Below are 25,362 nucleotides of genomic sequence, written 5' to 3'. Positions count from 1 at the left end.
AATAAAGTTAGTATCATAGCAATAAATCTATCTCATCCTACGCCAACACAAATATAATTGAGTACAAAGAGCACATTAGGCTCTTTAGGCCTATACTTCACTTTTAGAAAGAAATAAACATCTTGAAGACTTTTAAGATGAGTATTTTCCTATACTTTACAATCAACCATTTCTATGGGACCATTAAATTATACTGTAGCTTTTTGATCTGTTGATAGAATTCCACTGGAACTTTATGTCTCAAGATTATAAAATAGTCTAATTTGCTGTTCAATGTACTCTGTTTAATTTTTAGAATACCAGCAGCATCCTGTTGAATTGGAATCCCTGGTCCATTTAGTCTAGCAGCCTGTTCTCATAGGGACTACACAAGAAAGCCCACTAATCAGGAGACTACAAATGGTCTTCTGAGGCAGTCACATGGCCATCAAGGCTAATAGCCAATAATCCCCCATGATCACATCCATGAACTGGTCTACCCCCCCCCCTTTTTTTTTGAAGCTAGTCAAGCAGATTACCTGGACTTTATCTCATGGTAAATTATTGTCATTCCTTCAGTTTATGTGATATGTAATATTTTTTACTTGACCAACTTAATCACTAAGAAAATTGAATTCTCTAAAAGTCCTTGTCCTTTTTAAAGCTCTCTTGGAAGCCTAAAAAAAACCCCTCTGTCTATTGAGTAGTAAAGAAATTCTGCATTTATCTGAATTTCAAAGCTTTCTTTCAAATCATTTTCAACATGTGTTTTGCCCTATTAATAATAAAGCAGCTTGCAAAAAATCTAATGCACATCATTAGTCACAGTATTAAACTCAGGGAAATTTTAAAAAATGACAAGGGCCAGGTTGGAAAAGAATAACATCTTGCCATTATCATGATATTTAGTACTTGGTAAGCCATTTCAGGATAAAAAAGTAATTAAAATGGGATTGAGAGATGAATTATAATGTGATAAGCATTAGGGGGGGAAATCTAGATGAGAAAACTGATAAAGTTTAGTTTGTAGAGAGAAAGGCTACAAAAAGGTCATGCTATAAAACCATAAATTAAATCCATAGAAATTAAAATAAATCTGCACAGTAAATTTATTATATTTGGGCTGCAATTGTTATGGTCCATGAGATGGTATTACAGGTACTATAGTTTAATTTTCTTTTTTAGGGTCCAGACAAGATGACTGACTTTAGAGGAGACAGTTCTGACAAGTGTGTACATTATCTTCTCCTGGAAAGGTTCAAAAAGGGAATATGCTAGAAAGAACACTGTGGAGCTATTGGACTGAAAGTTTTTCACCTGGCATAATCCCAAATCAAAGTGTAATCAACAATAGATTTGGTGCCAGTGATGGTAATAGGCTCCCACTGGTTTTGTGGGGAAGTGGTTAGAAAACAAAAGCTGTCTGAAAAGAGAAAATAGAGCTGCAAACAACATTCCTCCCTGACTTCTGCTTTGCTGGCAAGAGTTCACGAGAATGTTGGATGAACCAGTTAATCTGCCTTTTTCGCAGCTAACAAGGTAAGCAAGATTGTACTGCCCATTTCCTGATTTTAATAGCAATAGCACTTAGATTTATATACCACTTCACAGTGCTTTACAGCCCTCTCTAAGTGGTTTACAGAGTCAGCATATTGCTCCCAACCATCTGGATACTCATTTTACTCACCTCGGATGGCTGGAAGGCTGAGTCAACCTTGAGCCAGTCAGGACTGAATTCCTGGCAGTGAGCAGTGAGTTAACTTGCAATACTGTATTCTATCTTTTCATGTATCATTTCTTTTATGTACACTGAGAGCATATGCACCAAGACAAATTCCTTGTGTGTCCAATCACACTTGGCCAATAATTTTTTTTATTCTATTCTATTCTAATCACTGTGCTGCCACAGCTCCTTAATATTTCCTTAAGTCAAGGAATATTAAGTATCTTCTGAAATTGGGAATCTTCTTCATTAGAAGTAGAGATAATTATTGAACTGTGGCAACCAGATCCAATCCTGTACACTGCAAATGTCCCAATCTTGCAGTTTAATGTTCTCATATCTGGCACAATTGGAGGCCACCAGATTCTATAGAGCAGAGTTAAAGTAAATCTTATCCTGGGTTATAGGATCATAGAACTGGGATGAACCACAAAGATCATTTAGTCCAACTTCTGCAATGTTCAATGAAACAATTAAGCTATTTTTGAGGAGTGACTGTCCAAGCTTCTTATACTTAGTTATTATTTCTGGTCCTAGTTTCTGGTGCAATCGCAAAGAGTTCCTGATTGTCTTACAGCACCCTTTTATGCAGCTGAACATAAAAACTCCCCTTAGTTTTCAATTCTCCTTATGAATCTAGCTTCTCCATAGTGAACATCCCTAGTCTCTTTAATTTGTCTTCATAGGGCATGTTCTCAAGTCCTGAATGATCTTTGTTGTTCTCCTCTGAATCTGATCTGTTAATATCCTTCTGAAGATGTAGTGCTCAAAACATACGCATACACATTACCAGTGATGATGTTATAAGTGCAGAAGAGATGGAATAATGACTTTGATACAATGCTGTTTCAGATGTAGCTATCTCATTCACCTGACTCATGTTAGTGGTTGTAAAAGACCAGGATCCCACTGATTCCAGTGCTGGGATTCAAGTAATTTAACAACCGGTTCTCTGCCCTAATGATTTCTTCCAACAACTAGTTTGCCAAACTGCTCAGAAAATTAACAACCGGTTCTCCCAAAGTGGTGCGAACTGGCTGAATCCCACAACTCTTGACTCAAGAAGCGCCATCAGTACTCCCTTTTTCAATACAGTTATGCAGTCAATTTTGGACCCACCTTACCATAGTGCCACCTAACCATGTTAATATTTTGCCAACAAGAATATCATGTGAATCTTGTCAAAATCTCTGCTAGAATCAATGCAGATTACATCTATAACTTTAGCCTTGTCCATTAAAATAACTACTCTGTATAAAGAGACAAAGTTGTTTTTCATGTGGCCTATTTTTTTTAAAAAAAACTAGCAATCATGTTGTTATCTTCAAGCATGGCATATTCATTATCTACTGCAACATCTTTCCAGGTATTGATATTAGGGTTACATATCAATTATTACTGGTACATTCTACCTTTTTTGAAGTGGGGAAACCACATTTTCTTCTTCCCAGTCCTCAGGCTCCTTCTCCAGGATCTCTCAAAGATAATTCAGACATCCTGATAGCTCTTCAACAACTTCCTTCAATATTCTAAAGATATTTAATTGAATCTGGGGACATGAAAGCATCCAAATTAGCAAGAATTTTTCCCACATCCTTACTAATGTGCAGCCTCCTTATTGTGTTTGTTTCTAGTCTAGGCCACTCAAATCACCATTTCCTGTGAAGGTAAAGACAGAGCACTGCTTTATAAACACTTTAAATACAATTATGTTGTGTAATAACAGATGCTTCCATTCAGTTTAATATAACTTGCATTTAGAAGTTGAAACCTCTCTTTAATTCCATCCTGTAACATAACTACAAATTTTGTTTAAGAATAAAAGAATTACCAACCCTCTAAACAAATGGAAGTCCAAACAGGAAAATCAAGTGAAAAAGTTTTCCGCTCCTAGAGCTTTATTTAGAAAATAAAGTATTCAAGTATTAAGAGAGATGATGATCACATTAAAAGAAACACATTCAACACTGTGTGCGTGTAGAACATGAAAAGGTCAAAGATGAAAGAAAGAGAAGATAAAAAGCAAAGTTCTAACAAGCTAAACTGGAAAGAATGGAAAAGTACAGAAAAGCAAAGAATAAAAAATAATCAAGAGTAAAAGATTTAAATCTGTAGGATTTATTTCATCTATTGTAGTAGTTTCCAGTTTTTCAGGTACATAAAATTATTCCCTCCCCATGTACAATTGCTCATATTGAATAATGGAGAAAAAAATAAAATAACATTGAAATTGAAAAATACAGCACAGGACAATTTATTTATTTATTTATTTATTAATCAAACTTATATACCGCACCATCTCTCTTAGGACTCAGGGCGGTTCACAGGCATATTAAAAACAATATAATAAATAAACATTAAGACCCAGTTAAAACTAAATATTATCATGTAGCTCTAAATATTATCATGTAGCTCTCTACATGGGGCTCCCCTTGAGGAGCATCCGGAGGCTTCAGTTAGTCCAGAATGCGGCTGCTCGGGTGATAGAGGGAGCCCCTCGTGGCTCCCGTGTGACACCTATCCTGCGCAGACTGCACTGGCTACCTGTGGCCTTCCGGGTGCGCTTCAAGGTTTTGGTGACCATCTTCAAAGCGCTCCATGGCATAGGGCCGGGCTACCTACGGGACCGCCTACTGCTACCGAATACCTCTCACCGACCTGTGCGCTCTCACAGAGAGGGACTCCTCAGGGTGCCGTCAGCGAGACAGTGTCGTCTGGCGACACCCAGGGGAAGGGCCTTCTCTATGGGGGCTCCCGCCCTCTGGAACGAACTCCCCCCAGGACTTCGTCAACTTCCGGACCTCCGAACCTTCCGTCGCGAGCTTAAAACACATTTATTCATCTGCGCAGGACTGGACTAGATTTTAAATTTATAGGGGTTTTAATTGGTTTTAATATTTATACTATTTTTAATAATTTGGCTTTTAGAATAAGTTTTTTAATGGTTATCTTAATTTGTACATATATGTTTTATTTGCCTGTGAACCGCCCTGAGTCCTCCGGGAGATAGGGCGGTATACAAATACGAATAAATAAATAAATAAATAAATAAATAAATCATGGCCTGATCACTAAAACAGTAAAAACCAATAAAAACTCCATTAAAATATGCTAAAACATTTTATCTTAGGCTAGTCCAGCGCGCTGAAATAATAGAGTCTTCAGTTCACGTCTGAAGGTCCGGAGGTCGGGTAGTTGTCGTAATCCTGGAGGAAGCTCGTTCCACAGGGCTGGTGCCGCCACAGAGAAGGCCCTCCCCCTGGGGGCTGCCAACCTACATTGTTTGGTCGACGGCACCCTGAGGAGGCCCACTCTGTGGGAGCGCACAGGTCGTTGGGAGGCAATCGGCGGCAGAAGGCGGTCTCGAAGGTATCCCGGTCCTAAGCCATGGAGCGCTTTAAAGGTGGTAACCAAGACCTTGAATTGCACCCGAAAGACTACCAGTAGCCAGTGTAGGCTGCACAGGATAGGTGTTATATGGGAGCAACGCGGTGCTCCCTCTATCACCCGCGCGGCCGCATTCTGGACTAACTGGAGCCTCCGGGTGCTCTTCAAGGGGAGCCCCATGTAGAGAGCATTGCAATAGTCCAGGCGGGAAGTGACGAGGGCGTGAGTGACTGTGCGTAAGGCGTCCCGGTCAAGGAAGGGGTGCAACTGGCGAATCAGGTGGACCTGATAAAATGCTCCCCTGGCGACGGCTGTCAAATGATTCTCTAAGGACAGCCGATCGTCTAGGAGAACGCCTAAGTTGCGCACTCCCTCCCTGTATAAAGGTGAAATAAAACAAGAATCACCAGCTCAAATCCCCCTGCAAATCAGACTAATCTGAGCACAACCAAGCCCCCACCAACACAGGACACACCCCCATCCAATCAGAGCACAAAAAAACCCCATCCAATCAGAGCACAGCCAAGCTCCCACCCAATCAGTTCAAACCCCCATTAGCAGTTAAAAAGGAAGAAACAGCTGCAATCCCACATTGCTCCCAGAAGCACGAAGCTGAAGCCTGAAGATGACGAATGAGACTTCGTCGAAACGTCGCCAAGACACTTCCAATTTTACGCAGGAGAAAACCCGAATAACCAAAGATCTACATACAAACACCCGCGAAAACCTCAGAAAACAAAAACAAGAATTCATTATACAAACAATTTAGCATTGTGGATTAACATGCTTAATGGAATAAAACAATGATTTGAGTCAGGTCTGATGTTATGGAACTTTTTAAAGAAATTATTATTTTTCTCAATCAAAATTGATGTTTCTTTTATTTAGCATATGGAAATTCATTGTTGGCAGATAGTAGCTAACATGTCAAAGGAAGAGCAGAATGAATCCTTCATATATATTCTGAATGATGTTGCATTAGTGGATCTTGAAATAGCGATGCCTGACAAAACACAGGGTCAGAATTGTGATTGTGATTTACTGCAGATACCTTGTATGAATGGGCAATCTGGCTGAAAATGAGTAGCTATTTTAGAGTCTGGTGCTGATTGTAATCACAGACAGACTTACTGCCCAAAGTATGGAAGAGGAAATTATAGATGGGATGGATTCCTTTGATCTATGTAACACTTTGTCATTTTCTTTTTCAGATTGATAAGCAAAAGTAATTTTGTGTGTGCCTAATGTGCCTTTTTTAGTGGGGTTTGAAAGTATGGATATTGTAATCAAAGAAATGCTTTGTTGATGGGTACTCTTATAGGGGTGCCTAAGTGCCCATCTTGTATTTGCATAATAGTAGCAAGTAAATGAAGTTGCTTCAGAGATAAGACTGATATTGAAATTTTGGACACATGGGATTATTAGAAAAAGGAAACTAAATTTTAGCTATGAATAATGGAATTAATGAACAGAATAATAAACTGAGGTATAATGAGATAAAAGTAACTATTCAGACAATTAAGATCTGAACTTGAGAGACTATTTTAGAAAAGTCAATTTGAGATAGAAATATTAGAATTTTAGCAGTTGTTTCCTAGGTAACTGCATGTTATCTTCACAATACATGCAAATACAAAGCAGAGGAAGAATCAAAGTGTATACTTAAATTATAATGTATCTACCAGGGAGAATATTAAAAAAACAAACAACCCAAGGGCAGACCCTTAATGAACAAAAAAAACCCGGAATGGACCCATGTTCAGAGACTTTGAAAGATTGTCCAATGAAAAGAAGAGCATTTTTGGAATGCTGAAGTATACTGCCAGAAGTATGTTTTTTTTGGGATAGAGTAATTCCTTATAGTAAACATATCAGCAAGTTTATCCAATTCATCAATAGCAACATTTACATGTAAATCAGACTTACTAACATATACTGTACTAATTTAAAATCTACATTTCTATATCACCCCAATATATACAAGTCATCCCCTGCACTGTTATTTTGACCATTAGATTCTAGCAACTAATCAACATAATTGTTTGCTTTCTTTTCATAAAGTCTACTTGCTGGATATATTGTAGCAGCAAGAATATTATAACAGTGGAAAGGATTCAAATGCTCAACTGTAACATATTCTGCCTCGTTCTTCATTTAAATGGATCAAAATAATTTACCTTATAATGAACTGGAATACTGTTTACAACAGCACTAACATTTTATATTAATGTTTCCATTAGCAAAAAATATAGACTATTAGGGAGCCATAGTTCAACTGTAACTGGCATGTGTTTTGTCAAGCTTCTCTTAACATCCTCTAGATCTGGAGACAAGTTTAGGCAGGAATGCAGAGATACAGGCCTCTGATAAGTAAGTTTAATTGCAAAAGGAATAAAAAATGACAAAGGAATTCCAGTGATTACTATGTGTCAAATGGAGGCTCAAATTATAGGAAACCAAGGTTAAAATTCTCGTTTGTTTTCCTCCCTTTGGTGTAATGCGATGAGCCAAAAGAGTCCTTTGAGTGGGGAAAGTTTCCACCTGTCCCTTATAATGGTAACAGACTACCCTAATTTATGCTGTTTGACTGTGACCTTGGCAGACATAGCTGGGAAATGGAAATGGGCAATACCTTACTTACCTATCATACCGTTTCAGAATAACCATCCAATGTTCAAGGGGGAAGAGAAAGACAAAAAGCATCTTGCTTTGCACTTCATTGTGAAAGCTGCCCTGTCTTAGTTTATCTAGGGCATAATTAGCCTCCGCTCCATCCCTTTTTTGTTGTTTAGCTGCCCATATTCCATTTTCTTACAGGTTGGTCATAAAGCCAGTAGCATCCTATTTGGGACTGGAATTTTTAACTCTTTGGGCAATCTTAATAACTGTGAATAAGAAATATTTGGTAATTTTATGTACAGATAGTCCTTACGATCACAATTGAGAGCAAAATTTATGTTGTTAAGTAAAAAATTTGTTAACTGAATGTGTCCCATTTTATGACTTTCCTTGGTTGTTAAGTGAATGGGTTCTCCATTGACTGTCAGGAAGTTGCAAAATGACTCCTGAACTCTTCAACAGTCATAAATGAGTTAGTTGTCAAGCATCTGAATGTAAATCACATGACCACTGGGATTCTGCATTGGTCGTCAGTGTGAAAAATGGTCTTAAGTCACTATTTTCAGTGCCGTGGTAACGTTGGTCACTAAATGAACTGTTGTAAATTCAAAGATTACCTGTATAGCCTTCAAGTTAGTGTCCATTCCTGGTAATTGCCTGGAGAAATCCCTGCAGCTTTCTTGGCAAGTTTTTGGCAGTGGTTTGCCATTGCCTTCTTAGGGTTGAGAGAGGAGGACAGGCCTATTGTCACTCAATTGGCTTTGCATCTATGGCGGAATTAGAACACATGGTCTCTCAGTTATTGGCCTGATACCTTACCCGCCAGCCCAAAGCCCAGAAATTTGGCTTTCTGCAAGACAGGTTGTTCAATTCTGTAATAGTTTCTATACCATCCATCTGGTAAACTCACAAGATTCGTTTCTCTCGCCATGTACAGATATACATCTGAACTAGACTGTTGTTTCTTTGTGACATACATGTGATGTATATGCATAATTCTGTATTTATATGTATGTATGTATTTATTTAGTCTGTTATATTATGTAGTAGATATTGGAGGTGGTGACCCTTTCTGTATGCAACAAAATTTCACTTTAATGTATGCTAATTAGTGTATTCAAAGTGACAATGAAGTTATTCTATTCTATTCTATTCTATTCTTCAATAAGGTGGAATTGTGAATATCACTCTCCTCTGTACACACAATATTAAGCAAAGGGGTATAAGAGAATGAGAGGCACCTGTCAGGACCGCAACAGGAAGAAGGCTGGAGGGGACGAGAGCTCTGAATTGATAAGCGCTGCAGCTACCAGTTCATTGGGGGAGGGGGGAACGAAAAGGCAACGGTAGAAAAAGCTGCTTGCCAGCCCCGAAGGTTCTCTGGCCAGAGCTCTGAAGCCCCAAGAAAGATGGGCAGAAAACGCGTGCGGGGTGGTGTCTCCCCTCTCCCCCCTTTTTAAAAGCCCGGAGAAGAAATTAAGGCTAGAGTTCTCGAGCATCCTCACAATCAGCGCCCCCCACCCGCGCCAAATTGGAACGACATGACATCAGCTGTTCGTTTTTAATGAGACGCTCTTCCATTGGCTGGTTGACAGTGCTTCCTTGGCGAATGAGCGCGCGGCAGGGCTGGAGGCCGGGCGGACTGACGTGCGAGCTCCAGTCACTTTGCCGTATGGGGGTGTATTTTGCTTTGGGCCACTCTAGCCGCCGCCATTAGGCGAGCGGGGATAGATTACAGGGCGGCGGGATCGCCTTCGCTCGTCCTTTTGACCCCCCCTCCCGTTTGGGTGGTAGCGTCCTTCGACTGACTACGTCCTTCGAGCCACCCCAGGAAGAAACCATGTCCTGAGCCGAGGGAGGGGGGTGGGGAGAAAGCAAGGAGGCCGCAGCTAGCCGCAGCTTGCGGTGCGGCGCAGTGCATGGGTGGGTGAGATGTGGATGAGGGGGATAGGCGCCAGCTGCTGAGGAGACGGTTCGCGGGATCCAGGAACAGCCTTGCAAGGTACGGAAAGCCTCCCTTCCCTTTCCTCGGCCGTCTTGCGATGGGAGGGATATAATAATGCTTTTACCAGCCTTTCGGAACTTGGAAAAAAAATCGTCTCAGGATGAACCCTTCTTTTAAATTTTTTCCCTGCCCGGTCCGGGTTTGAACGTGAGATAGTTTTTGGACCAAGTCTATATGGAGTTTCTCCTTGGAAGGAGGAGAGGAGCGGAGGAGGCGAAGGGACGGTCTGGTGGTCCTTGAGGGAGCCAGATCAGCTCCTTCTCGTTTCCTTCTCTTCCTGGATCCTACCTGAGTCCCGGGCCTTTCTCTCGTACCTCCCCTTCTCCGCGTTGACAGGCTCTCCTGCTCTTGGGCTTGCCGAAGTAGGAAGAAGCCCGAAGGCCTTCTTGCTCAGGGAAGGGGGGGCTTTATCATAACCCGCCCTCAAACAACAACCACCCCCAAAAAAGATTTGTTTAAAGCTCGTCCGAAAATAATTTCTTTCGGGTCCTGTTTCGGCGCCGCCTTGTATTTATCTGCTCGCCCGTCAAGCTTTTGAAGGGCGCCGAGGAGAGAGAGCGAGCGAGCCGTGGGATGTTTCTAAAACTTCCTACTACGGTGTGGGTTTGACTTGAGGTCTCTCTGAGGGGAAAAAAAGAAAAAAGAAAAAGAGCGAGGTCGGGATCGCTTGCCTCCCCCCTCCCCCGCTTTCTGGGATCTCCCGGCACCTGCTGGGGAGGGATGGATTCTGTTGCAACTCGGTTGTTTACCAGGCATTCCACCCTTTGGTGGTTGCTAGCGACAGAGTTGGCTTTAAATATTATATGCTTGCCGATCATGTGTCCTGAGTCACACAACTCTTTGCCTCTGAGGCTTTTGGGAAGCCACTGGATAGTGTAACTCTTGTTTTGTTTACCTCCGCGTGTGTGTGTGTGTGTGTTTTCTGATGGGCAGTGCGCTCTCTGCCTTGGTAGCGTCGCTTCTGTATTTAAAGAGGGAATTTAGTACCACAATGCTTGGATTAATGTTGCTTGTAAAATACCCTGGGGGCCTTTGTGGTGTCCAAGCTTCAATATAAATAGCATTTTTCCAAACGCAGGGGAGGACAGGTGCTTTGTAATTCTTAGTTATCTACCTTCAGTGCTGCAGTATCTACTTCTTACTACAGTGAGGTCATACCTCTGCTGTCGTCCCCCCCCAAACCCCCCCCCGTCGTTATTCATAGCTATAGCTATAACCTGTGCCTATCTATGTATATTGCAAAACAGCTTGCTATAAATGCTGGATTTTTTAAGGTACAGAGGTTACAATCTTTATCATTGCTTAAAGTGACACTGATATTACTTTGTGCAGTCAAGTAGGGTTTTTTTTTATTATAAAAAAATAGGGTAGATCTTTAATTTGTTCATGTTTACAAACCGCATCAAGCCAGTATGAGAATTTGTACTAATAAGTTAAAGCTTTAAAAAAAAGCACTAAGGTTCTTCTAATATTGCAGCAAAGGCTTTTTTTAGAGGTCATTCAAGTCACTTTAGGGAATGCCTGGACTACTACAGATAACACTTTCTGAGGTTTACATGTTTCCCATGCTGGTTTTGTTTGTTTGAGAATGTATGTTATTTTATATATTTTTTACTCTTATAATATTTTCTGCCATTTTAATAGCAATCTCAGCAAGTTATCTAAAACTTGTTATATAAGGCAATCTCTTCGTTTTAGCCATCAGTACAGAAGTTTGGATCGGCAGAATGACCAAAATATAGTTTGGATACAGTTGTAGGGTTCTGTAGTTGTATGAATGTTCTTATAATTAAGAGATACCTCTCCTCAAACTCATGGGAGGTGACATAACTGATGCATGCTTCTTACTTCATACATTTTGTTATTCTGGAGACAATATTTATCTCTTATATTTGTGGAAGGATATAAGTGAACATAACTTAGTGTCATTAAACAATAGCAATTATTCAGTTATAGTTTTACCATTTAAAAGACCTTATTTCTTACACTTATAAAACTATTTCTATTTTAATATATGAAGTAATAATTCAGGGAGTTTCTTTTTTAATTTTTGTTTTGCAGATGATTCTTCTTATGAACTTCTATTTATTTGGGATTAAATAGTGGGCATTTTGATACCCACTGATTCTGAGATGCTTACAATAGCAATAGATGACATCCACTGATTTACTGAAAATACCAGTTTCCCAGGATATTTGTATTTCTATGTGAAATATCATAAGATCTTGACATTTATAGCGTTTTAATTTATTTTATATTTTCATTACTCAAATTATTTAGGAACCTGTCAATTCAATGAAATTATGCAGTAGTATTCATCAGCTAGGAAGGTTCCTGATAATAAGATGTTGTGGAATCCTAGTAAATTGAAATCACAAAGTAATAAGTAAACATCATAATTTATACCAGAACCAAACTTTTAAAATTATTTTTTATTTGCTATTTATTTTTTGCCCTAAAATTCATTGGAAATAATTTTATAGGAGCAAAAGCTACTCATCCAAAGAGAAATCAGAATGGTTATAATATAATACCCTGTTTCCCCCAAAATAAGACATTTCCTGATAATAAGTCCAATTGGGCTTTTGAGCGCAAGACAATAAGGCCAAGTGCTTATTTCAGGGTTCAAAAAAATATAAGACAGGGTCTTATTTTTGGGGAAACATGGCATGAAATGCAAATAAAAACAATGTTATATAAATAATAGCAATAGCATTTAGACTTATATACTGCTTTACAGTGCTTTATAGCCCTTTCTAAATGGTTTAGATAATCAGCATATTGCCCCAACAATTTGGGTCCCATTTTACCAACTTCCAAAGGATGGAAGGCTGAGTCAACCTTGAGACTGGTGAGATTTGACCTGTCAAATTGCAGGCAGCCGGCAGGCAGCAGAAGTAGTCTACAGTACTGCACTCTAACCACTGCAATTGTGGCTCATAATAAAAGAATAGCAGCATTAAACGGAGAAATAACCATACAATATTTTTCAATAACAAATGGCAAGGAAAAGCAATTTCCACCAAAGAAAGAAAAATAAAAGTAATCATAATGGGCAGCTTGTAATCCATTCCAAAGAACTCTTTAGAGAACCAGATCTTGACATCTGAAATATTTAATGTTTGGACTGTGTAGGCCTCCATAAGCAGAGCTTTGGCATTGTTGAGGCCAGAAACAAATCAGCCTTGCACTTTGGTTAATTGCTCTTTAAGGTTTTAGAAATGGGAATGAGCACCTAAATTGAGTTTTGAGAGGTATGGGCAATTTGCACTGGACAAATAACATTGGGATGATTGGTTCACACTGCAATACTTAAAACCTATTTTAAGTGATGCAATAATAAAAGCATCCATTTCCAATATATTTTTCTGATTGAACTAGAACTATTCCAAAAGCTTTGCTTTGAGAAACCTAAAGCCTAATACAGCTAGTCCTTGATTTACAACCATAACTCTAAATCTCTGCTGCTAAGCAAGATACTTAAGTGAGTTTTATGACTTTTCTTGCCACAGTTGTTAAGTGAATCAATGTAGTTAAGTTAGTAACTTGGTTGTTAAATGAATCTGGCTTCCCCATTGACTTTGATTGTCAAAAGGTCCCAAAAGATGATTACAGGACCTGGGGCACTGGAACTATCATAAATATGAGTCAGTTGGCAAGCCTCTTAATTTTGAACACATGACCTTGAGGATGCTGCAGTGGTTATAAGTATGAAAAACAGTCATAAATCACTTTTTTCAGTGCCTTTGAACTTTGTAACTTTGAATGATCACTAAACAAGGGTTACCTATACATTGTAGCTTCGGCAGAATTAATGTTTGTGTTCAGCCATATGTGCCTGATGACAGATACTGTTGCGACTAATGAATGTGTATTGATTAAGTTCATGTATTGAGTTCAGAATTTTCATTCTAAAGTTTAAAGTACCACAATACAAGTTCAGAATAGTAGTGGTGAAGACTGTGTTATTCATGTTAAGTTAGCACTTATTCATGTTTATGAAGAAGGAAGTGATAATTCTGGTTTGCCATTCATGGTAGAATGAAACGACCATTGGTATGTGTTAATCCTGATGTATGTATTTGCTATAGCTGTTTAATGAGAAGAATTATTCCAAATTACCCTAGTCCTCAGAGATATACCATAATTAAGTCTGCCTGTGGGATTTGGGATTTTTCTGAGTAGCAATTATACTAACTTCTATCAAATTGTCACATTTTGAGAAGTTTGACTGCATTCCAAATGCTGCTTGCTCTGTGGCAGACAAAGAAAAGAGTATAATGATAAAAAGTTCTCATAAATTGATTTTTGCATTAAATATGGTGCCATGTTGATTAGTACACACAGCTGTAATGGAAACCTAAAGAGTTGTCATTAACATATGCAGTTTTTGTTTGTCAAGGTGTGAAGATTATTTTTCCCCTGCATTTCATTTGTCCATTAAAAACATTACAGGTTACTTAATGCACCTATCAGTTCCTTCTTGTAGAAGTATTTCCCTTTCTGAGAAAAATGTAGCTAAGCTATGTGGTTGAGTTTCCTTAACTCCTGAAGGAATTTAACTGTCATTGGGTGTAACAAGTTGTAGGAGGTATAGGTATGCTAGTGGCCTTAATTCAAACATGTATTTTCCCCAGAGTGCATGGCTACCAAATCAGTGTTTTCCCATGCTTTATTAGGCATGAACAACCAGATCCATATATGAGGAGTTCAAACTAACTACTTTATTATATTCTAACCATAATGCAGGAATCTCCCAGTCTAGCAGCCTACCCTTGGAAACAACTTGTGGGAGCACAGGGAGTTAATTCTAACTGTTTTGGGGCACAGTGACTCTAGGCTAACTTCATGCTTGAAGTCTTCTCCCTACCAGGTTGGTTGCTTCCCAACTTGACTGTTATTAAGCACCATTTATTCATTTATATCCCATCTTTATTATTTTTATATATATCTCAAGTTGGCAAACATATGTAATAACTCCTTCCTCTACCTATTTTCTACCCAGCAAACCTGTGACATGGGTTGTGCTGAGAAAGAATGAGTGGTCCAGAGTCACCCAGCTGGCTTTTATGTCTAAAGCGAAACTTGAGGTCATGGTCTCCTGCTTTCTAACCTGGTGCCTTAATCACTAGACATCTTTTCAACTTCAGCTGTAAAGTATAGAATGTTACTTTATTTATTAATAGCTCTGTCCGTTACTGTGACTTTGGATGACTTTCAAAGTTAAAAATCAAGAAGGCAGCATAAAACCAACCGAAATAAATGAAATAATAATTAAAACACAATGATTGGATGACATTCTTTCATAGAGGGGAGCTGCAACATATCCTTTCTGCCACATCTGATGGGTCACCTGTATTTCTACATCCCACTAGCACTAACTGCAAATATACAGTCAAAACATCCTTGCTTGGATCCCACAAATGCATCTTGCCTACATAATATGAAGTACATAGTTAAAAAGGTTCCAAAAATACAACCCCCATCTCAATACAGAGACTTCACAGGGTGGTTGTTGTGGGGAAAATAGGAGGAGGAAGGTGTATTGTATGTGTTTGCTGCCTTGAGTTATTCCTAAAAATAATAAAGATGGGTTACAAATAAATAATGAAAGCATCCTATAAACATACAAAAATACCCATTTAAAAAGATTCATAAAAAGAAAAGTTATGCCATAATAAATTATAAATATGCTCTCATGAAACCCCAAAAAACAACCAAGTACTGGATGGGACATTTTAGCATATCAAATGAAAAGTAAAATAGTACATTGTATTAACATATCATTAGTAGCGTAGGCTTACATTTGTTTACATAAAAATAAGGATTGTTGGTGGACTTGGAAAAAATTAACATAAGTTTTAGCCCTGAGTGAGTTAAAATGCAAGATAGTCATAAAATACATAAGAACCAGTTGTTATGTTCAGCAAATCATAAAATAGTAATGTCAAGGACAGAATGTGTGTAACCTTTTGAATTATACATAGAAATGGCTTTTAAAAGACTTATTTGAAAGGCTTAACGTGTGATCTGTATTTCTTTTAATTTTATTTGAGAAGATTTTTATGCTGTTTAGTAAATTTAGAAGTACATACATAAATAAGTTTCTTAAAACTAGACTACTATTTGATATAATGCAAAGGCTTCATGGGACAAAAGCAGTAATGGAGATTGCTCCCTCTGGAAAAAAAATAAACACAAAGTAAGTCATCTATGTTGCCAATGTGCTTCAGAAGTCACAAATCTCTTGGAAGACAGAGAAACAAAAATAAACAGTACTACTTAGGAAAGCAGAAGATTAAAGTTAGAAATTGATAGGACAAAGAAATGGAACAGATTTAAGTGGAAAAAACCTGAAACCTATTTTCTCAGCAGTGGTTTTAATTTACATGAAAATTGCAGTGATGGAAAAGTTAAAAATATTGCATCACTAGTGTTATCTTTCAGTTTTAACATTAAAAGTAGGATAATATACTGAGATACTATTTAATATGACTGTAATTAATCTAATAGGAGAGAATGGTATTTTAAGATAAGTTTCATAGAGAGCTTTGCATTGGTGCATGGTTAAGCAATAACTATAAATTTTAAAATTGGTTTTATTTGAAGAAGTCTCAGACAGATGGAAATGTTTCTGTGCTCACAGTTTTGCAATTTTTTAGTTTCAGGTTCTTATTACATTATAGAGTATTTTTGAAGTCCTAGTCTAATTTAAGTAGAATAGAATAGAATATAATTTTTATTGGCCAAGTGTGATTGGACACACAAGGAATTTGTCTTGGTGCATATGCTCTCAGTGTACATAAAAGAAAAGATACGTTCATCAAGGTACGACATTTACAATACAATTGATGGTCAATATATCAATATAAATCATAAGGATTGCCAGCAACAAGTAGTGGCTTACTATGCGGAGGAAAGGTGTTACAACTTCCATTATATATTTTCAAATATTTATACTTTTAGAAAACTTAATGTATGATCTGATGATAAATATATTTTAAATAATCTGTAAATGTACTGTCTTTATTTTAAAAAATAAAGGGGCCGGGATAGCTCAGGCAGTAGAGAAGCCTGTTATTAGAACATAGAGCCTGCAATTACTGCAGGTTCGAGCCCGGCCCAAGGTTGACTCAGCCTTCCACCCTTTATAAGGTAGGTAAAATGAGGACCCAGATTGTTGGGGGGGCAATAAGTTGACTTTGTAAAAAAATATATACAAATAGAATGAGACTATTGCCTTATACATTGTAAGCCGCCCTGAGTCTTCGGAGAAGGGCGGGGTATAAATGTAAACAAAAAAAAAAATGACCATAGTGCGCCCCCCTCGTCCCTCCTTGTACTAAAATATGCTATTTCCCTTAATATTTTCTTTTTTATCTTGATTCATTTCATGGAATTCTCACTTACTCGCATAAAAATATTTCCATTTATTATCAATATCAATCCAGTGTCTCGATTCTGGTTTATGATACTTTGTTGTTAAATATTTTATATTTCAGATAGAGTAGACTGGCGTGATTGTGAATTTGTTCCACTCATACCACTAAAATATGTGGTAGAATATATTACAGACATATTTGCAAATTTTGTTGCAAAACAAACTATATTTATAAAGTTAGTCTAAAACTTAATCTGTTCCTTAGAACATTATTAAACATCCAACATATTTTTGAACACTTGCATACTCTCGTAGTGAGTTTAATAGGCTTATTCTCAAACAAATGTGCAAAGGATTATATTTTGGTCTATATAAGACTGCCAAAACTAAATAGTTACATTCCATTTAGCCTTTTCAAACTACAGTGTAAGTATAAACAATGTGATCATTGACTGGTAGCTTAATATGAAAAGTTTGATGCATATTCATGCATATGTTATTTGTTTTATAAATTTCAAGAAGCATTCTATGCAGTAAAACCACCAGTCTACAACAATTTGAGTATGCTGTTCCTAGTGATCAGATAATTACTTAGTTGATTGCTTTTGATAAAAAAATTAATTTAATGAAGTATTCTCCACCTTTGTGAGACATTTTGGTTGCAATATTACTGGTTTTCATTTTGTTTTGAAAAGAGAACATTACAGATTTATTACCTTTATAATACTATATTTGTTTTGTTGGCCAATGTAGAAATAAAACAGAGTGTAAACCAGTTTACAGGTAGTCCTCGAAATATGACTGTAATGGAACCTGTCTATTATGGTTGCATGTTGCAGCAGTCATTACCTAACAACCTTGCCATCCCTGCTCTCCCCAATGAAAGATTAAATGAATATGTGGGTCATTAAGTGGAGTATGGGATGCCTTCTAGTTAGTGGAGGCATTGGAGGCTCTGGCCCTTCCAAGGTCTTCCCCATGCTCCACTTCCTGTGCCTTGGGTCCCTGTGTGCTCAGAACTGATATGGAAGATGTTAAATCAGTGAACAATGAATGAGCAAGCACAGACCTTTAGACAACATTTCCTCTACTATGGAACTTCTAAACCTTTAATAATGTTTTGGGAATTTTTTCCTACTCTTCTTTACAGAATTCTTCAAGCTCAGAAATACTCTTGGGTCTTGCATGTATTGAATGTTTGAAATCTCCTCAAATTTTCAATAATATTTAAGTCTGGAGACTGCAAAGGCCATTCCAAAACCTTTATTTCTCTTTCCTGTAAGTATTTCATATTTAATCCTTAGCTATTTTTCTGATTGTTGTCTTTCTGAAAGATCCAACCACTTTTGAGTTTCACATATTTTCTTGTTCTTCTACAAGAACTCTGAAGAATTCTTCCCTCTCTTCTAACATGACAGCCCTTTGGATACTTGAACACAGCTGTCTTTTCTTCTCCAGCCTAAATATATCCATATCTCTAACCATTCTCCAAGGACTTCCAGGACCCTTTAATCTTACTTTGGACACAATCCAGTTTGTCTGTTCTTTTTTAAAATGGTTGTTCAGAACCATAGTCTGTACAGTAGTCTAGGTGTAGACTGAATAGGGAGGAATAGACTGTAACTCTGATGTAGTTTAAGACTGCATTTGATTTTTTGGGAATTGCATTATTCTATAGCTGATATTCAATTTGTGATCTGCCAAGAAAACCAAATCTTTTTTTGCAAGTACGAGTGCCTCATATGGTTACCCTCTCCCTCCCTCCCATGACCTTGATTTTTCCTTTCCAAGTTTAGCTTTGTGTTTCTCTTTGTTGGTGTTCATCTTGTTGGTTTTTACCCATTGTTTCAGCTTGTAAAGGCACTCTTAATCCTGTTTCTGTCCTCTAACGTATTTATTATCTCTTTTGTATGATCTTGTAACATTTGATGTTTTCTTTATCTGCCATCTAAATTATTAGATAATGGAGCTTTGTAGTTCTCCATACACTTTTCTTCTTCTGGATGTGGAGATGCTGATGTACGCTCATTTGATATAATTTTTCATCTAGTTCTAAATCCATTTGAAAGCATTCCTTGTATAGTTCACTGTTAATACATTAAACAAGGGAATGCCACAGATGCTTGACTTAAACTTGTTGAGCCATTTGCCGAGAATTTATTTGTACACATACTTTACTTTCATCACATAAATATTGCTATTACTGTATTCAGCAAAGAATCTTCAACACCATGTTTGTAATACTTCAAGGCTATTCATTTTATCACGTGCTTTCTCTGAATCGGCAAATTATGTTTGCATTGAGAGAAATATAACTCATCTTTTATCTAAACATGTATAGAAAATCATGGGGGTTTTTTTTCGAAAAAATTCATAACAGATTTGTTCATTTTTTGTATTTAGTTATCTTTTTCACAATTGGCAGTATTCGCACTTCATTTTAGGTCAAAAACAAGTGAACTACATATATGCTTAATGGGATGTGTGAACTCTGTCAGTATATCTCGGTGCAATTCTGTTAGAACATAATATGTTATTTGAGCCCTGTTGGAGTAATTTATTCACAGATCCTGAGTGTGACTATGGCTATAATAATGTAAGTTGGAGGTGAGGAGAAGTTGCACTGCTTTTGTTGTTTGAGTACCTGGAGGAAGGAGATACTCAGGGATCCATCAGTGATTGAACCATTTAAACATTAAGTCAACTGTATGAAGACTGCTTTTGTTTATAGTTTTCTATAAGAATATCTGTTCTTAATTTCAGCATATATAAGTCTTTAAATGAATGGCTTATTTTCTCTGTCATTTTCAAGCTTAGGTACTTATAAACAACTTTCAAACCATTAAAGATGATTATTTACTTTAATTATTCTACTATAGAAGTATATTTTAAATTGTTAATAATTTCAAAAAAGGCTCTATTCTACTGCTTCCAGATGTTTTATCAAATACAACATTCATGACATCTCTGTTCTCTTGTTAAGATTGAGTTTTATAAGTCAGTCTCTAGAACGTTCAGAATGTGTAATATTGCACATTGATCTTCAAAGTCATTCATAGTTCTATTATACTAGGATATCATGTAATTAATATATTTTTGCTACTATTTAGAACCTTGACTTGATAAAGTTTTAAAGAAATAATTTACGATATAATACCAATATAGCAGTGACTGTTTTTCATGATAAATGTAGTTCACGTTCAGCTCAATTGTATTGAGATTTGAGCAGAAAGATTGTTGGTTCTTTACAAAGTGATTTTGAGCCATCTAGATTTTGATATGAGGGGTGACTATATAAATCTTTGAAGAAAATAAATAAAATATTATTACTCTGCAAATAAAGAACTAGCCTTAAATATGCTACATTCATTTACTTCTTTACCTTTTGTGAATTTCCCCTTTTTCTTCCTTTTTCAGCCTTAACTCTAGTTAGCATTACAATTGTTGTGACAGATTAATGATTAATGTTAGTAAGTCTTTAATTCTGAATCAAATTTGAAATAAACCTCTGAATTTTATTCAGAGTAGGAATCAATTGAAGTGTAATGCTAAAGTAGATGACAAAAAATATTATTTGCGTCATGGGATTGGCCATAGTAAGTATTATAAAAGTTTGATATCAGACATACAAATCAAATATTAATTGATTATTGAAAGGATTGTTCCTTTTAAAAAGGAACATAATTTCATTAGACCTAATTTCTGTGCTTTTCTTATTCTTTGTTGTTTATTGTGATAATGATAATGTGATAATCTTTTTCTGTTTTTTTAATCTTGATATGTAGGCTGCCTAGAGCTGTGTTCATATTTGAAATTAAGTGTATCAAATAAAGAAATCCCTTTTAGGGGTTATGTTTATTTTTCATCCCCATGTATTTATACCATTACCATGTTAAAAGACATATAAACACAAATCTTGTTTAATTCAGCTCCTAATGATTTTGTGGATATATCCATGTAGTTTTCTTGATAATTAAGTTTTCATTACTTTTTTCTTGTTTTTTTTTTTAATTTCATCCTAGATTACAACCCTGGGATTTTTGGTAGTGATTCAACTAAAGTGAAACCAGGTCTGAATACACTAATTTTTTGGGGTTCAGCCAAATTCAGTTTGTTACAGCCATCTCTTCTGCTTCAAATCTAATTAATTGAGATAAGTGCTTCTTAACAGTGAATAAATATGCTACCTCCATTCCATTAAGTAAATATATAACATATACAGTTGGTTGTGACAGTATGTATTTATTGTAAATATCCCTTTTGATTCAAAATAAAAAGTTCATTGTGATTTAAAATTAATCAATATATGAAAAAGTTATAATATTCAAACTAATAAAGAGAGGTGGTTAGTAAAATGCTGCAGTCAATATGGAGATTAAAACGTAAGATTTTGGAAATAAATGTTTATGAGAAAAGAAAAAAAAATACTTTTCTGGAGCAGTTTAGTAACTTCTAGTGAGTTACATTCTCCCCTCCAAGAATTCTTCAACGCACTTGATTAATTTAGTATGTGTTATAAATCTACAGTGGACTCTTTTGCTTAATATTTATATAGAAGAAAACTCACTTGCATGTTTGAAGGCTAGCAAGACTATAGTGATGAGAAAAAGTGTATGACTGCTATCTGTAAGTGACCTACAAGAACTCCATCTAATTATTTTTAAACAGGTAAAAAGATTCTGCTTAAACAAACACCATTATAGCATGGGCTGGTTTGGCTTGCAAGAATTGACGGAACAGTGGATTCTGGATTGTACCAGCAAATTCTACAGAAGAATGTCAAAGTATCCATCAGTGGACTAAAGTTTAAATGAAAGTGAGTCATGCAGCTCTAGAGCAATTCTAAACCAACAAGCATTGGCTGAAGGAGAAGAAATCTTGCATTTTTGAATAATCAAGCCTTGATATTAAACAAATTAAAATGATGTGGCATGAAGGCATGACTTGAAGCAAATAGTTCATAGAAATACAAAGATACAAAGGAAAAAATTGAAATAGTTTTGTAAAATAAAATGGGTGAAAATACTGATGAATCGGATTAAGCAAGAATATTGGAAACATATTGTTGAAATCAGCTCTGCTAAAAGAGGTGCCACTATAACTAAATCTGAAGCTTCATATACTTTTCTCAACGATGACCATGAATGTTGATCAGAACCTGTTTAACCTTGATGAATCTCTAATCACACAATTTATAGGTATTTTTAAAAGGGTTACAAACTTTATCTCACCACTAAATGTAAATTACATGTAGTTTTCAAAGCGTATTCCTCAACAAAACAAACATCCAGGTAGAAAATTCATCTTATTTACCAGCAGCATTTGGTAGTATAGAAGTGCTTTTTCAATTAATCTGAATCTGATAATGTGACAAATGGGCCAGGTAGTAAAGTAGCTGGGCGGAGTTCTATATAAAATGGGTGGCTATATATATAAATTAACAAAAGTACTGAAACAACTTGTAAAAGATGTTAGTGCTTTGGCAGTTAGAAGTGAACTGCTTTTCATAAGCCTATATCAAAGATAGACAGCAGCGAGTGCTATAGGCATTTACAGATTTGCTGCTGTTTCATTGTATTTTTATTCACAAATTTATTACAGGATTTGTCAGAATTTAATATTCAAACATACTGAGTTAGAATGTGTCCAGTGTATCAAATATCATATATATATATATATATATATATATATATATATATATATATATATATATATATATATATATATATATATATATATGTAAAAATAAGATTTTAACAAAAATTCATATTGTTTACAGGAAAAGCTGTTTCATAGTGCTGTTGGTCATTTTTGGTAGTTCCTGCTGAAGTGGATAAAATCTGAGACAGCATGGAGACGAAATAGACTTCATTCTAGTAAAGTAAATACACAAATTTGTTTGCTGTATATATTTTAATTGTATGATAAGTCTATAATTTGACGTTTGGGAGGACTTCTATAATACCGGCAGTATCTCAATTTCATTGGGAATTGTGTGTGCGTGCACACACACACACACACACACACACACACACAAATGCATATATAAAATGAGCTTGGTTGTTATAAATCTTAATGTATATATTTTACTTTAAATGACCATTTCCTGACATGCAGCATGTCACTTTATGGTTTACTATGGTTAATTAAAAAATTGAATGTAAGAAAAGAAAAGGGAAATAATGTTTGAATTATGCTTGTTATAGTATGCTATGATTTAATATTAGATCTGGACTAGATAAAAGCTTTGTGATTAGCAATTTTTCTAAGAGCCAAGAGTGGGTTTTTTATAATTTATTTTATTTACTCTCTTTTTAAAGATTTCTTGCTGAAACAATTCACTTCAAAGAGTGCAGGATGACTGATCGTGGAATAAAATGGGCTTGTGAGTATTGTACATATGAAAACTGGCCATCTGCGATCAAGTGTACCATGTGTCGTGCTCAGAGACCTAGTGGAACTATTATCACAGAAGATCCATTTAAAAGTACTTCAAGTGATGTTGGTAGAGACTGGGATCCTGCAGGTATTGAAGGAGGCAGCAGTCCTTTGATATGTCCAGATTCTAGTGCAAGACCAAGAGTTAAGTCATCTTACAATGTCGAAAGTGCAAATAAGTGGTCATGTCACATGTGTACTTACTTGAACTGGCCTCGTGCAATAAGGTGTACTCAGTGCTTGTCTCAGCGTAGGACCAGGAGCCCCACAGAATCCCCCCAATCTTCAGGATCTGGTACAAGACAAGCTTCTTTTTCTGTGGATCCTTGTGAGGAATACAATGATAGAAATAAATTGAACATAAGGACACAACACTGGACTTGTTCTGTTTGTACATATGAGAATTGGGCTAAGGCCAGAAAATGTGTTGTCTGTGATCACCCACAGCCCAACAACATTGAAGCAATAGAACTAGCAGAAACAGAACAGGCTTCTTCCATAATAAATGAGCAAGAAAGAACTCGTTGGAGAGGAAGCTGCAGTAGTGGAAATAGCCAAAGAAGGTCACCTCCTACCGCTAAACGAGAATCTGAAGTGAAAATGGACTTTCAGAGAATTGAAGTGGCTGGAGCTGTTGGCAGCAAAGAAGAACTTGAAGTTGATTTCAAAAAACTGAAACAAATAAAAAACAGAATGAAGAAGACTGACTGGTTATTTCTCAATGCTTGTGTTGGTAAGTTTTTTATTTATATCACTTACAAAGGAAAAACACACATACGCTGAGGTGCATATTGCCAAATTTTATACAGAGCTAGGATTACAATAATTGCAAAGAAATACAAAATCAAAATATTCATAATTATATAATTATATTTAACACTGTAGAAAGACAAACAAATTCTGCTAAAAGAATAGCCAAATTTTGTTAAGAATTTAGAGTTGTACTGCAATTATAAAATGAAACTTAGCTGTATTTCCATGATCATTTCTTAATTTTTTATCTAAAATCCTATTGTTCTTGAAATGGCAAGATGTATTTTAGAATTTGTTTTAATTCATAAGCATTCATAACCATGTATATTTCTCATAAGGCAAAAATTAAGGTAAAAAATTAGAGGCATGTACTGTGTCTCTTACAGCATACTACTTTATTTTGAAATGCTGATCACGCTAGTAAAATCTTTGAATTTCCTTAAGTAGTTTAGCATAGATGCAGTCAATCTTTTTAGGCTAAGGATGCCTGTAGTATTATGCCATGTCTCTGATGGCACATCTTCCATCATGGATGTAAGAACATATGAATGAGTACAGAATCCTTTTTTCCTTACACACAGGTAATTCTCAACCTATGACCACAATTGGGAACCGGAAACTCAATCCTTGAGCAAAATGGTTGTTAAGTGAGACATCATGTGACTGCTTTGCTTAACAGTCGCAATCCCAGCACTTTCAATTGTGGTCATTAAGAGATCATTCAGGTCATTAAGTGGATGGAGTCCCAGGTAAGGAGTGCGAGTGGAGAAGTGCCTTGGGGGTTGGGAACGCAAACCCTGGGAGGCTCTGCTCAGGAGCTGGAATGTTCCCTGTTGAAATCTAAGCAGGAATCATAGCTCCTAAGCAGAGAGACACTTAGATGCAGCCTTTGTTGGCCCTCCCAGGGCTTCCCTCACACCCCTGACTCATCTCATGCACTTTTTCTTACTGTAATGCCTCTCTGCTCAAGAGCTGAAAATCCTCCCAAAATCCAAGCAGGCTTTTCAGCCCCTGAGCAAAGATTGTGAGTGACCTGTGCTGGACATCCCAGGACCTTCCCCAACCATCTGAGGAACC

General features: G+C 36.6%; 1 protein-coding gene and 1 long non-coding RNA gene across 8 annotated transcripts in view; one reads left to right on the top strand and one right to left on the bottom strand.

Moving 5' to 3' along the window:
- LOC131200591 (uncharacterized) overlaps positions 1 to 10,827 on the bottom strand; it is a 57,336-nt gene extending 46,509 nt beyond the window's left edge. For 2 of the 3 annotated variants that reach the window (XR_009155660.1, XR_009155662.1), the window contains exons 1-2: positions 10,002 to 10,827; positions 8,326 to 8,475 (exon numbers count right to left, since the gene is read on the bottom strand). This is a non-coding gene — a long non-coding RNA (uncharacterized LOC131200591). Of the gene's footprint in view, positions 1 to 3,114; positions 3,252 to 8,325; positions 8,476 to 10,001 lie in introns of all 3 variants that reach the window. The other variant, XR_009155661.1, reaches the window with a different exon arrangement.
- The window catches only part of ZRANB1 (zinc finger RANBP2-type containing 1), a 68,408-nt gene continuing 52,374 nt past the window's right edge, over positions 9,329 to 25,362 (top strand). Inside the window, exons 1-5 of one of the 5 annotated variants that reach the window (XM_058187576.1) lie at positions 9,330 to 9,710; positions 21,117 to 21,164; positions 21,763 to 21,910; positions 22,874 to 22,975; positions 23,415 to 24,265. In XM_058187576.1, coding sequence (XP_058043559.1) covers positions 23,452 to 24,265 — 814 coding nt within the window. In that variant the 5' untranslated portion in view covers positions 9,330 to 9,710; positions 21,117 to 21,164; positions 21,763 to 21,910; positions 22,874 to 22,975; positions 23,415 to 23,451. Of the gene's footprint in view, positions 9,711 to 21,116; positions 21,165 to 21,762; positions 21,911 to 22,873; positions 22,976 to 23,414; positions 24,266 to 25,362 lie in introns of all 5 variants that reach the window. The other 4 variants (XM_058187580.1, XM_058187577.1, XM_058187578.1 and 1 more) reach the window with 4 other exon arrangements.

The sequence above is a fragment of the Ahaetulla prasina genome, chromosome 6, assembly GCF_028640845.1.
Source record: "Ahaetulla prasina isolate Xishuangbanna chromosome 6, ASM2864084v1, whole genome shotgun sequence".
In the NCBI taxonomy this organism is placed as follows: Eukaryota; Metazoa; Chordata; class Lepidosauria; order Squamata; family Colubridae; genus Ahaetulla; species Ahaetulla prasina.
The sequence above is the reverse complement of the archived record's forward strand: the minus strand, read 5'-3'. Positions and strand labels throughout refer to the sequence as shown.